Here is a 14,687-nt window from a genome sequence, read left to right as displayed (position 1 = left end):
AACCCTAACAGCACATATCAGAATCTGATGGTAACTGTCTCAGCAGGAATGAACAGGAATAAAGGTGAAGTTCCTTCAGAGTCCAGCAGAAAACAGCAGAAGTGATGTATGGGTAGTAGCAGAAAGTCCCTTTGCCAAGGTTGCTTAGATTCTGGAGCTATTGCAATAGCCCTAATAGGAACACATTGTGTTTGGTGAATTTGGTGCCAGTGTTGTATCTGCCCTTTAATGAAACTTGTTTTTATTCTATAAATCCCCAAATCTCCTGCTTTTTTGAGAATGTGTAAAGTGTGCCTGCTTTCAACCCATGTGTTTATGTTTCTTTGTAGCTCCTGGTCCACCTGGATCACTGAGGTTTGAAAGCCCTACAGAGATGTCCCTGATTCTCTACTGGACTCCTCCACTGGAAACCAATGGCAGACTTTTAGGATATGTGGTTCAGTACCAGCGAGGTAAATAAAGACTACTTTTAAAAGAAAACACTCAGTTATGTTTAATGCAGGACTCACTTTCTAACACTTGTGGAATCAGGGTTGAATTTCTGTTACTATGAGAATAAAAAAGCTTTACTCTGGCCATCAAAAAATAAAATAAGACACATTTAAAATTATGGGGAATTAATTATGATTTCTGAAGCATATTTCTGATTAAAAGTGTCAAATATTTTCAGTTTTTTAAATTCCTGATTTGCATGTTAATTTGGATATGTGTTAATCAGCTTTCAGCATTTGGTTTCTGTATTAAAACAACTTAAGAACATGCTTCCCTGGAGAAATTACAAGCCGGCTTGTCTTAGGCCTGCTATAGCTCTCATCACAAAGCTCTACACACATTTATTAATTTCTTATCAGTTCCTCTTTTAATATCATATAGGTAGCAGGGCTCTGCCATGCCATTTAAACCTTTAATGTTGCATTTAATATTCCAACATACAATCGCAACAACTAAACTTTCTGGATCAGGTTGAGTCTGGCTGCAAAGGCCTCTCTTTCAAAGGGGGGGAGGTTACCAGACTCTAAAAGAGTAGGTAGAGGCCCCCGCTAAGGCTTACCTTTGCTACATGCGACTAGATTCAGTGGAGCGTGTTGGCCAGGAGGAGCCTCCTCTACACTTTAAGACTCTGGACCCACACTTGGAGAATCCTGGGCCACACATGGTTGCACCTGGAGGTATCGTGGAATCTATTGCAGGTGTCCTCTTAAGATCAGGGCTGTAACAGACCAGATATTTCACCAAATCTGTTGATTCCAGCTGATGCTAAGGGCTTTAAAAAGAAAAAAAAAATAGTTCTATGTGATCCCAGCCTGAGATCTCCCTTATGAGAAGGAAATTCAGGTGCTAACTGTCTAAACTATATGTATGTGTCAAAGAAAAACTTAAGGAGATGATGGCCTTTTGTAAGTTGCCTTTTGGACAAACTGTTTTAATGACATGCAGTATCTTTTTATAGCAATAATATCATCCAACAAGCAACAAAGTAAAACCCTGCAGAAAGAGAGGGAGAGAAAACAATACAAGACCAAAAGATCACTGCGCCAACTACATGAGGAAATATAAAAGTAACAATTTTTTGCTGAGAAACACAGTAATAATTCACAGTGCATTAAGTGCCAACCACAGCCTTAAGACGTGTTGAAAATGCCCAAGTCTATACTTATGAGAGCACCATGTGAGCACCTGTGTGCATACACGTGCTTGCATATGTAAGGTTTCTCCATAGGAGCGTCCAATAGAGAGTGTGAGGGGCCACAGATCTGCCCCCATAGATGTGTGGAAGATGAAGGACTTCCAAGCCCTAGAGATCCATTGGTTTCCCCAAAGCGCAGGAACCCCAGGGAGACATCCACCATAGAATACCCAACCCCCGTCTTTAGAAGTGCAGAGGATTACTCCAGGGGCTGCAACCAGCAGCCGCCAGATTGGTTGGAGATAACAACAGCAAGCCCCCAGACATGCCCACAGCCGCCCAACCCCGAGTTGGCTGAACTTGTAGAACTGTGTCCCAGAACCCGGGGGTGGGGGGGTGGGGGGGGGGGTGTCCAACCCCGCTGGGGACCCAACAGAGCCCAGGGATCTAGACCCCACCAGGCATCCACTGAGAGTGACCCTACAGATCCCAAAAGACTTACCGCCTCACACTGGAGCTGTGGATATTCAGGCAGATCTCTGCACCACCCACTGGCAGAAAAAGTGGCAGGGGGAGGGTAGGCGAATAGGTTGTAGCACCACAAGATGTCCCAGGGGAGGGGAGGGGTCCAATAACCCACCTGACATATAGATTTACACACTAACACAATCACACGCCCCTTACAAGAATGTATGTCATACATTCTCATACTCATGCTCCCCATACACACGTACCTACTTTAAGACATAGACACCCAGGTATATTTGGGTCCTCCCCGTCCTGGACATCCGCCTCCCCAGAGGTGGAAAAAAATTCTTCCTCCCAGTACAGGAGAAACCAAGGTCCACCCGAGGCCCTCGAGCCACGGCCAGGCACTACTGAATGCTCCTGCCCTCTTGCTGGCAGCATACAAGCCAGTGGCCTTATTTATTAAATGTTCATAGAAACTTTCCTCTATTCTTCCCTACAAATGGGATTAAGAGTGTTCATACGAACAACCTAAAGTGCATCCATCCATCCGTCCATTTTCATCCGCTTACCCAGAGTCGGGTCGCGGGGGCAGTAGCCTTAAGGTTGGTTTATGCTTGACGCGTCCGCGAGGTCCGCACGGCTCCGTGCGGAAAAGTTGCATCATTTTGCGTCATTTTAACAACATGCCCCTCCACCGCGCCTCCGCACGGCCCAGAATTTCCGCAATGCGCACCTCGGAAAATTTCTAACCACGCGGACGGACGGACGCGGAAAAACATGGCGGACCGGCAAGAACTAGTACGGCAGAGGTTCGTAAATACAGACATTTGTATGATTCAGCTCTCAGAGATCACCTTGATCAACATGTTGTTAATAATTCTTGGAGAGAAATAGCTCGCACTGTCGGAAAAGACGAGAACGCTGTTAAAAATGCTGAAATGCCGTGTTGTAAACAGTAATGTTTACTTCTACTATGGTGTAGTGTTGGATGCATTCCGTAGAGCTCCATGCTGCCCCGTTCAGTTTGGGAGAATATTGGCTCACCGCAGAGACGAGCCGCACAAACGCTGCGAGTTGTGAAGCGCGTTCCATCCGTGAGCTGCATCACCGCACGGAAAGTGAATGCATCAAGCATAAACCAAGCTTAAGTCGAGAGGCCCAGGCTTGCCTCTCCCCAGCCACTTGGGCCAGCTTCTCCAGGGAATCCCAAGGCATTCCCTGGCTAGGTGAGAGACATTCTCCACCCAACGTGTCCTGGGTCTTCCTTTAGGTCTCCTCCCGGTTGGACGTGCCTGGAAACCTCACAAGGGAGGTGTCCAGGAGGCATCCTGACTAGATGACCGAGCCACCTCAACTGGCTCCTCTCAATGTGGAGGAGCCGCATGTCTACTCCGAGCCTCTCCCGGATGGCCGAGCTTCTCACCCTATCTCTAAGGGAGAGCCCAGACACTCTGCAGAGAAAACTCATTTTGGCCGCATGTATCCGCAATTTCGTTCTCTCTGTCACTACCCAAAGCTCGTGACCATAGGTGAGTGTAGGAACGTAGATCGACCAGTAAATCGAGAGCTTCACCTTCTGACTCAGCTTTCTCGTCACCACAACAGATGCGGGGGGGGGGGGGGGGGGGGGTCCACAAAAATAAACAGTCAATGATGAAAAGGGGTCTGCTTCTAGACCTGCAAAAAAGGGACACACAACAATATAACAGGAGCAAGCTAACATTGTGTCAACTTGATGAGGAAATATAAAATCAACTTTGTTTTACTGAACTATCACACGATAATAAATCGCAGTGCATTAAATGCCAACCACAGCCTTAAGACGTGTTGAACGTGCCCAAGTCCACACTTATGAGAGCACCATGTGAGCACCTGTGTGTGTACACGCACTTGTATGTGTAAGGTTTCTCTATAGGAGCATCCAATAGAGAGTTTGAGGGGCCACAGATCTGCCACCCAGAGATGTGTAGGAGATGGAGGGAGCTCCAAGTCCCAGAGATCCAGGAGCTGTTCCAGAGCACAGGGACTCCAGGGAGACTGCAACCAGAAAAGCCCCTGCTCCCCTCAAGAGGCGCAGAGGATATAATAATAATAATAATAATGCATTGAACTTATATAGCGCTTTTCAAGACACCCAAAGATACTTTCACACACTCACATTCACACACTGCTAGTGATGGTAAGCTACTTGTAGCCACAGCCACCCTGGGGAGGTCTGACAGAGGCGAGGATGCCATTTGGCGTCGTCGGCCCCTCTGACCACCACTAACACAGGCAAGTTGGGTGAAGTGTCTTGCCCAAGGACACAACAGCAGGATACCCTTGGTGGGAGCTGGAATCGAACCCATGACCCTCCGATCATGAGGCAACCCGCTCTACCACCTGAGCTACTGCTGCCCTGGGGGGCCACAACCAGCAGTCGGCAGAGTCCAAGGAGATATCAGCGGCAAGCCCACAGGCCCGCCCGCAGCCTCCCACCCTCCAGCCGTCCAAACCCAGCGACCCGGGACCCAGGGGCGACCACCCCTCGCCGAGGACCCAGCTGAGCCCAGAGACCCAGATCCCACCAGACAGCCACCGGGATTAATCAGGCAGACGCCAAAAATCTTAAACCCCCTGACCCCAAAGCCACGAACACTCAGACAGACCAAGGCACCGCACTCCACACCAAGTGTGGCAGGGGGAGGGGAGACGAAGATGTATTGCATCAAAAGAAGTCCCAGGAGAGGGGAAGAGTCAAAGGCCCCACCTGACATACACAGTCATACACAGACACAGTCACACACTCCCTCCCTCATGCTCACACATGCACATACAACCAAAGACTTAGAAAAATGCATGCCAGACACCCACTCATGCTCCCCATACACACCTTATTCACTCTGGTCCCAGTACTGCTGCACAAAGGGTAAAGCCATCACCGGCTCCCAGAGTTCGACCCTTTCTGCTGGGGTGCTGATGAGCAGGCTCCCCTGCCCAACGCTGAGCATAGCAACCCACCACCCCAGACCCCAACCAGATGGCCAGATCCCCCTCCTAGCCTCCAGCCCCGGGAAGCCAAGCAACAACAGAGGTGTGCTAAGACCCCTAGTCCCCCCCCCCCCCACTGTCCACTCCTTGTTCCCTCCTCTCCATGACTGATGTCAAGTTGTTTTTGTTATTGTTGTTGTTAGCATCAAGGGCAACATGCTGATTATCACTTGTAAGTCGCTTTGGACAAAAGCATCAGCTAAATACATAAACATAATTTTAGCGGCACATGCACCATCCTTTTTAATCAACAATTATTATTTGGTCAATCCACTCATCAGACGTAAGGCCGTCCACCAGAAGCCACCTGGGAAGTATCTTCTGACTAGTCGTGTGTATTCTGAAGGGGCCCCTATGACCTCCAGACACATCAGACCTTCAGAAACATCACAAGTTCCCGCTTCATTTGCAGACTGAGCAGCAGTAGCTCAACAGGTTGAGTGGGATGTCCAGTAATAATCAGACATGTTATCTATAATGCATTTTTCTATCATAACATTGCCCCTTTAAACATGAACATAAAATGTTCTTTAAAACACTAAATCAATAATTAATTTCCATAACATGCTGGCTACATGCTCAAACAAGAGGTTTGTTGGCTCCAAGAGTCCAAACTTACTAAATTTGTATCTATGATGATGCACTGAACAATTTACCTAAAATTTAGAACAAGTATTTAGGCACTCGAGGAGTACAGACGCTTCCCTCTTTCGCTCCCTTATCTTTTTTCCCAAGGCTCTTTGTCCTGTCTGCCCACAGAGCGCTTATCTGCACTTCTTCTGAAAAACTCTTATTTGTTACTAACCATGGATTTGATAAATTGGTCATTCAATGTGATCGATAAGATTTTTTCAACAATGAGAACGGAGCAGGGGGCTCCCACATGTCCACAGGGGACACACCCGGTGGGATATATGCTGGATTCCTGGAAGGAGTAGAAGATCATATGCCTCTCCCAGCTGTCCATTGAGGACATTAAAGACGTGTGGATATTTGGTCTGATGATCACTGGATTTCTCCTGATTGGAGTGGGAGGATATCTGGTTTTCTCGAAATTTGGGAAGACGGGAGTGATTGGAGGGCGACCGGCACCCACGGAACGCACCGTCCGTGTGGAGACTTCTCAGACTGGGACGTTACTCGAGGTGAATCGTAAGCTGGACAATGTTCTAGCTGAGATACCGGTATTAGTGCGCAAAATGGATGTCATCTCGGAGAGAGTCACCGGACGGTTTGGACAAGCTTAAAACCCAAAATTGGCTTCACTGAAGGACTGGAATGATCAGTTTAAAGACTGAAGGCAGAGAGGAAAATTGTCTCAGCGTGACCCAAACTAATTCTTGATATCTGAATCTGACGCCCTGGTAGCCTTGAGCTGCAAGCAACTAAAACCTCCACGAAGGAATGCAGACAGATGCTGTGAAAACCCGACCTAACCCCCCACCCCCACCCCTCCCCTCCCCGCCTTCGGATTGGTGGGCTTCAGCCAGGTGAGGTCATCAACTGGAGGAGTCAATGTGCTCTTTGCTTCTTCCAAGATCTCCCTCCCACCTGTGACTGTACAGTAGATGAGTGCCGTATGATAGGTATTTTATATGCGCCACCTGAAATAACACACCTTACACAATTAGAAACAGAGGGGAGAGAGAGAAGGCCCAAACCCCCTCCGGAGTTTTTCATAGTCTCTCTCCCATATTACCTCTCCTCTATTACCTTAAAGAAAGTCAAAGCACATGCAGATAATTTGGTAAATTGTAACAAACCTTAAAATACGTTACAAAGCTTCCTTTGCAACGGGTGAGGGAAAGGCACAGAGACACACTGGAGTCAGAAGCCATTTTTCCTCTCACAAAGAGCCAAAGCTTGTGAAGAGCTTTTATTTGAACATACACACCCAGAAATTCCACTAGCGTGAAACCCTCGTCTGACCAGTTTGCTTCAACTAATGGAAAAACACCCCAAGCCAAAAGGAGTTTTCTGAAAACACCCAAACGTAAACAAGTAACTAGGTCAGGGTTTTTCCTAACAACATTTCACAAAGGAAAAGATTTCACAACAAAGATGAACAATTAAAAATACCTATCGATCTCTCCTGATGTTCATTTTTGTTGTTATAACAAATCAGAATAAGTTGTTATAACAAATCAGAATAAGATGTCACTAACCCAATAATCAATAAACATGAATTATGAATCAATGCGAGGATTTTAGCTTAACAATGACCTAGACAAAAAAAACTACAACTATATCCTGTGTGCCTAGCTTTATTAAGATAACCTACATCAGTCATCAGCAGTTTGTTTACATATTCTTCCTAAAACTAAGCAAATCATGATTATGATAACCATAACAGGTGCAAGAACTTTAACACGAGTTAATACCAGTTATCAGATACCAGCCAACTCAGTCGATTTGTTGGATTTCAGGAAGTTGCTAGAGGGGGAAAGTTGATGTTAATGGTAATGTACGCAGCTCTAACTGTGGCAGAGCTGAGGTCAAAGGCCTTGTCCGTGGACTGGAAACTATAGTTTGAGCTTAACAATGTCTTCCATAGAATGGTGTTGCCCTTTCGTCGAGATGAAACAGAAGGGTCATCACAGACCCAGACTCTCTTTCTTCAGCTCAGATGTCCTCGAGCCTGTCAGAGCAAAAGATGTGTGCGTCAACAACTTTGATGATGTTACAGCAATAGCCATGAAACCAGACGGGAGATTTGGGGTACTGGATCTTGACATCGTTGGAGGCTGGTCACAGCGTCGTGTGAACGGACCCAGGAGGGGTCTCAAACACCGGGTGTTGTTTCCCTTGTTCCTCCCAACTGCTGCTATTTCCTCTCGTTCCATCAGATGCTGAGGGGTGGTTTTAGGGCAAAGGGCGATCCCCAACCATCAGCAGCGACATGGTGGATGGGCCCTGCAAGCTTAAGGGAGATCGTTTACTTATCTGCCGTCCTCGGCGAGCTCACATGCATTCCATCCGATGATGGTCAGTCGTAGTGGCCCTCTCAGCAGTATGCAGCAGCGGGAGGGATGAGATGAGTGACCTTGATGCTTCATTTTGGTAGTATCACGTGCAACAGGACCCCAAACTCCTTGGTTCCATGGCCTGCGGTGAGAAAGCGCAAAAGGGTCTGCAAGTTCACTGTGGCTTTTTGACAACTTCAGCAACAACCATTCAATATACAGTCCAGTTTGGACCCCAAATGGGGCCAAAATTCACCTGAAATTTACCATCGCAGTCCACTCGATATCATCCCTAAGCTGGAATCAACTCATATAATTATCAGCAAACTATACCAAAGTACATTCATCAATTCATGTCCCATTTTGTATTAAACTACCCTACACCAGTAGTTTACATAACCCAACAACTGATTGACAAGACTCATTTAACAAGAAGTTTTTAGGTTTATGAAAAAACCAAACACCTTTCTGTAAAAACAGTAAGTCAAATTATTATGGCCAGATATCTCAACTTGGCAAAGAGTCTGCTCATGACATGAATCCAAGAAACAAAACAAAATCTCAAATCAGAATCAGGCGACTTAAAATCAAAACAAAACATTTAAACAACAGTCACAGTAAAAGAAAAGATGATCAATCCAGGAGTTAGAAACCAAAACTGAATAAACTCCACAGTAACTAATCATAACACAAAATCATTAGAAAAGAAAAGCCTGTTTCAACAAAAGGAAAGAACAGAGCTTTAACAATTAACCCTAAGAAATCTATGTATACCAGGCTGAAACCACTGTGTTTGCTTTGAACCAAGCCCAAAATAACAAACTATAAACCTAATTATTCAAAACCTTATTCAAAACAAGCAAAAGGTTAAACAGAAATGGCAGCTCACCCTTACTGTAGCAGTATTAAATCACAATTTACACTAAGCAAAACGTCCTAATTAGAAGTTAGTTAAGGAGATTAACGGTTAAATATAAAATCAAGAAAAGATGAACAATACACCGTAACTTTGAAAAATAATGAATGAATCACTCCGGTTTAATGGTTACATCTTATCTGGACTTCTAACTGTAATCCAATGAATCAACCTAATTAAAACTCCCTGTCTTTTAGAAAATAATTGGAAAACTTCTAACAATCCCTACTAAACAGAAGTAATAACAGAAGATGGTTGAGGCTATTATGTGGACAATTTAAGATATGATGAATAGAAATCAACTCAAATTTTTGTAAAATAGGCTTCACTAAGTTTGCTCATACAAAGATAAAAACTAAACTAGTCTTTTCATTGAGGAATCACAGACACACAAATTCTTCAGAACCTTGTCTCTGTAGCGGAATATAATTGGTATATTCTTACAATTTTATTACATCCAGAGATTAATCTATGGACTGGGCCCTTATAATCAAAAGAGGTTGTTTTTACTTCAGGGAGTTTTATTCAAACACTTTGTATTGACTTAGAGACAAGAAAAGAGAGAGATGGGACATTTAAGAATATTTAATTTTATAATTATTATTCGAAACAATCACCAGGACTAACTCTATGATGGATGCATATGGATTTGGATGCTGAAGTGTTGGTGTGTGTGTGTGTCAGTTCAGAATCTCCAGCTGATGCAAGGCGAGTCTGGGTGTAAGATGTTGTTTTGACTAACTAACCACGAGGACTTCAGGAGCACGGACATGAGACGCCATCTGTTCCGCATCTACGTACCGTTTCGGAGACTCCCGTGTTTAGATCAGGAATGCCAGGTCGACTCGGACCCTCCTTCGGTGCTCGAACTGATAGCACAGCTTCTGCAGCACGTCAAACCAGTCTACGGATAGACTCCCGGTAGTAACGGCAGATGTCCGCGTCAAGTAGCGAGTTCAGCTTTTATTCTGAAGGAACCGTCGTCTTGTTGATGAAACGACAGAATTTTTCCAGCTTGATAGTTCTCAGCTTAAAGTAGAAAATACAGCTGGCCAGTCTGCACTTCACTTAGCGATGATGGATTTGAGAGCTGGTCGAGCTCACGTTGGAACTACGTTGAAACTTGCGGTGGAACTCGATGGAACTGAACTAAAATGGCGTGGTTCTGTTTTATTAAGCTTAGATGTTTATGAATCTTAGCCAACCAGAGTGGACAGATTAAGTAAACACCACAGAACTCTGCCCCGCAACAGAACGGAAGTTCTGATTGGATGAACAATGTGTCATGTGTTTATCTTATGTGGATCAGGGTGTCTAGCTCAGTTAGTCCTGTGATTCATTAAACACATAAATCATACATTGTGATTTCACAGATCGGTCACCTGATTATTATTGACCAACATTTGTTTTGATTAGCTTTATTAAAAATAAAGTTCTTTGATTAACTAATGAAAGCGTTCTTCATCCTTCTTCTGTCTTCTTTGCTGTAATGTAAACATCAGAGGCAAGCACACGACCTTGGCAGTTTATGCACACTGTTACTGTGTCGTTAAGGGCAGAAAATAGCATTCTCATAACGCTACACCTCCAAACATTCAGGGTGTGAAGACTGGGTCAGAACATTTCTGTAAAAAACAAACCAAAACAGTTCAACAGAATACCAGATACTGGAAAGATTCAAACGATGACAACCATTATTTTGGAATACCCAATCTGTATTTTTGAATGCAAACAGGCACTACAGCCTTATATATATATATACCCGGGGTTTTAGGTTGTCACTCCCTGAAATTTAGATATGTAGGTTTGGAAACTTCACACTCCCAAAAAGTAAAAGTAAAGATAAACCCATTTAAACCAAGCTTTTCATCCATATTCATAACATAGATTCCCTGATATCTCAGATAGTCCTACTGGAGAATTTTACCAATATGTCTCATAAAAGTAGCTCACTTCTCCAAAGAAAATGACAAATATTACAGTTACACCATATTTACTTAGTCTAACCAATGAAACAAAACAGGTTGCTGAGCTAAGGTTTGCATTCCATGAAGGAACAGCCTTACCAAGTGAAAACAAAGACCATCCCAAACCACATTCTTAAACTAACTCTAGTAGCAGAAGGCATCTGTGGACATAGATCAGGCCTCACAGCTAATCTGCCTCCACAGGAACTCGAATCTGGTACAACCAGATCTGTGTTAGAATTTGTACAAAGGAAAAGAGTTTATCACTTTAAAATGGCAATATGGCACCTTCTTTACAGTTATACATCATTTGAAAAAACCAAACAGAAACTATTCATGTGGCTTTGTATCACATTAATACCAAATCATACTTTACAATAAAGGCACCTTCTAATTCTGTAACTCATTCATCACAACAGAGAAATGTACAAAGGAGCATTAGGGGAACTATTTAGGTATAAAACCTACGTGATCTATTAGTGTCAACCACAAACCCTGGAAAATCTAGTTTCTAACAGGAAAACATTATATTGCAGGGATCTGGTTTAAGTTAACTCTCTTCCTCATCGTCAACACCACAAAGTCAGTTTAACAGCAGTCACACACTCATGCAGATAACAGCAATCTTTTAGCCACACGAACTACTCTCATGTCATCTTTTATGGGGGCAATAGAGATTTTTAACGCTGACATGAGGTCTCTGCCTAGAAGATTTAACAGGCAGTCTGATGATTGACAGGCTCACGGCTAGGTTGGCTCCTCTGTGTTTGGAAACCCCTGCCTCTATCGGGGACCCTTATTGGGCACTCTGTTATCTGGGCCATCTGACTGGGAAGGACAGTCACATGACATGTGACCTTGACCTCCTCAAGTCCAACAAACGAGTGGCTGTGAGTGGTCTAGTGAGGACCACTGTCTCTGATTGCTGTTACGACCACCCCTCTGGGTATTAAACTTCCCTCTGTAGCTACCCTGCTGGTGATAAACAGCTTCCTCCTCAGATTCATCTTTTTTCCACACACACACTCACACACACACACACACACACACAACTGAACACACCGTCTCAGAATTTTAGTTTCCATTTTCCAGTACTTCTAGATTCATACTTTCTCATACATGCACAGACAGACAGACAGACAGAGCCGGCTCAAAACTTCAGAACTGCAGCTACACAATCACACTTAGAACAGAACCTGCAGGATTCACACACTCAAAAACCCAGATACGCACACACACCGATGCTCAGAACTGCAGTTGAGCCTTACACACACACACACATACGAACACACCCATTCAGAACTGCATCCGAACCTCCACACACACAACATTCCTTGAAGTCCTGAGGCACACATACCACAGAAACACAATGAGTCAGCAGACAGCCGGGGTTTTTTCCTTTTAACACTTTTGTACAGACTTAAAACCACAACACAACACAGACGTCCGCTGTCCGTGATGCGACAGCCGACATCAATATTTCTAATACCAGCAACGAACGATAACAACACCACAGGACTACAGTGATCAGTCCTGCACAATCCGAAATGACACCGCCCACCAACCCACGAATACACAGACCATAGAACAACAAGGGGTGAATTTAGACGTTTTGGATTCCTTTAGCCAATTATAACGATGATTAACTCGGGTACCTGTCTGCACCATGAAATTTTTATTTAACAATACAATCGTCAGTGAGTTTACATAGTGATTGCACATCCAACCCTATTACGACCCACCCATCTCTCTCATTCTCTGTTCGCTGTGGGGTGCCTGTGTACGCATGCACAAACTGGATTACAACCTCCCTCGCGTTCCTCTTCTCTCAAATTACTATCCGCTTTAACGTGGCTACACATCACTCTCATTGCAGTGCCGCATGCTAGTTGCCATCCTTCCTGTCGGCAGCTGAGACCATGTGTGTCTATGCCAACTGCGGTTGGCCGCTTTAACGCAGCGCTGGTTTAACTGAGGCAAACGGAGTCCAGGATAAAGTTCGGCAGCTCTCAATCCAGCCATTAGCCGAGGCCCGAAACGTCTTTCAAGCGTGGATGGCAAAAAAATCACTACCAGCGTAAACCATACTGACAATTAGTTATAAAAATAAAGGGTGCAACTTAATTTAGGTACTCACTTGGCGTTCCTCGTCCCGGTAGAGCGAGAGCCGTAGGTGGAAGCTTGCCTGCGGAGCAGCTGGCCGGAGAGCAATTCAGCTGGCCGGACTTTGATGAGGAAGTGGCCATGCGCCTCCCCGAAGGCGATCCCCCACCGGAAGGTATCTGCTTTCCCAGGATTCGGCACCAATTAACTGATAGGTATTTTATATGCGCCACATGAAATAACACACCTTACACAATTAGAAACAGAGGGGAGAGAGAGAAGGCCCAAACCCCCTCCAGAGTTTTCCATCGTCTCTCTCCCATATTACCTCTCCTCTGTTACCTTAAGGAAAGTCAAAGCACATACAGATAATTTGGTAAATTGTAACAAACCTTAAAATACGTTACAAAGCTTCCTTTGCAATGGGTGAGGGAAAGGCACAGAGACACACTGGAGTCAGAAGCCATTTTTCCTCTCACAAAGAGCCAAAACTTGTGAAGAGCTTTTATTTGAACATACACACCCAGAAATTCCACTAGCATGAAACCCTCGTCTGACCAGTTTGCTTCAAGTAATGGAAAAACACCCCAAGCCGAAAGGAGTTTTCTGAAAACACCCAAACGTAAACAAGTAACTAGGATGGCTGACAAGATGGCTGACGGGAGAGTCTCATGAATTTTCCTCCTACCTACCAACAAATATCATGGAAAGAACTTAACATCCAAGAGATTGATCAAGTCTCTTACATTCTTAAAGAAGTCTTGCTTCTTTTTTGGGAGTATTACCTATAATTTTGAAGCTTTGAGTCCTTTTTTCTTCATCACATGTGCTCTACAAGTAACACTGGGCCTACTGGATTACCACAAACCTGGAATTCTTTTTGTCTTCTAAGAATTTAAACAGATGGTCAAGAAACATGGCGACTAAGAGGCTATCAGAAGATATTGAAGAAATTAAGAAGTCCCTTAACTTCATGTCGGAAGAACTGAGTAAGGTGGCAAAGCAGCAAACAGGACTAATGGACTTAATTGAAGAAGTAAGGCAACTTAAGACTGTGATTAAGGAAAAAGATAAGAGGATTGAAGAGTTGGAAGGAAGAGTTGAAGATCTGGAGCAGTATACAAGAATGGAAGATGTGGTGATTTCTGGTCTGAAGACAAATCACTACACCTATGCACGGAGTACAGCAGGTGACAAGGAGGGAGAAGACGCACCTAGAGCTGAAAAGGATTTGCTTGAGCAGCAAGTTATTCAGTTTTTTAAAAACAAAGACATTCCCTTGGATAGTAAAAATATAGCAGCATGTCATACTATTTCACAAAAGCATAACAAGATGCCAACTATTATACTTCGATTTGTGAGCAGGAAGTTAAACTGTTGAAGATGGGAAGGAAATTAAAGGGAACTGGAGTGTACGTGAATGAGCATCTTACAAAGAGAAATGCTGACATTGCACGACAGGCAAGACTTTTAAAGAAGGAAAGGCACATCCAAGACACCTGGACAAGGAACTGTAAGGTATTCATAAGACTCAATGGGTCACCAGAACAAGCAAAAGTTGTATTTGTTAGAGATGTTGCAGATCTTGAGAGATTTAAACAAATTAAATA

General features: G+C 44.2%; 1 protein-coding gene across 7 annotated transcripts in view; it reads left to right on the top strand.

Annotated features, from left to right (window-relative positions):
• Positions 1-14,687, top strand: part of LOC107390570 (neural cell adhesion molecule L1.1) — a 350,852-nt gene that overhangs the window by 256,465 nt on the left and 79,700 nt on the right. For all 7 annotated transcript variants that reach the window (XM_070555506.1, XM_070555509.1, XM_070555505.1 and 4 more), the window contains one exon: positions 330-452. In XM_070555506.1, coding sequence (XP_070411607.1) covers positions 330-452 — 123 coding nt within the window. The remainder of the gene's footprint in view (positions 1-329; positions 453-14,687) is intronic.

This window comes from Nothobranchius furzeri, chromosome 10, assembly GCF_043380555.1.
Source record: "Nothobranchius furzeri strain GRZ-AD chromosome 10, NfurGRZ-RIMD1, whole genome shotgun sequence".
Lineage (NCBI taxonomy): Eukaryota > Metazoa > Chordata > Actinopteri > Cyprinodontiformes > Nothobranchiidae > Nothobranchius > Nothobranchius furzeri.
Note: the sequence above shows the minus strand (reverse complement) of the source record. Positions and strands in the feature narration are given on the sequence as shown.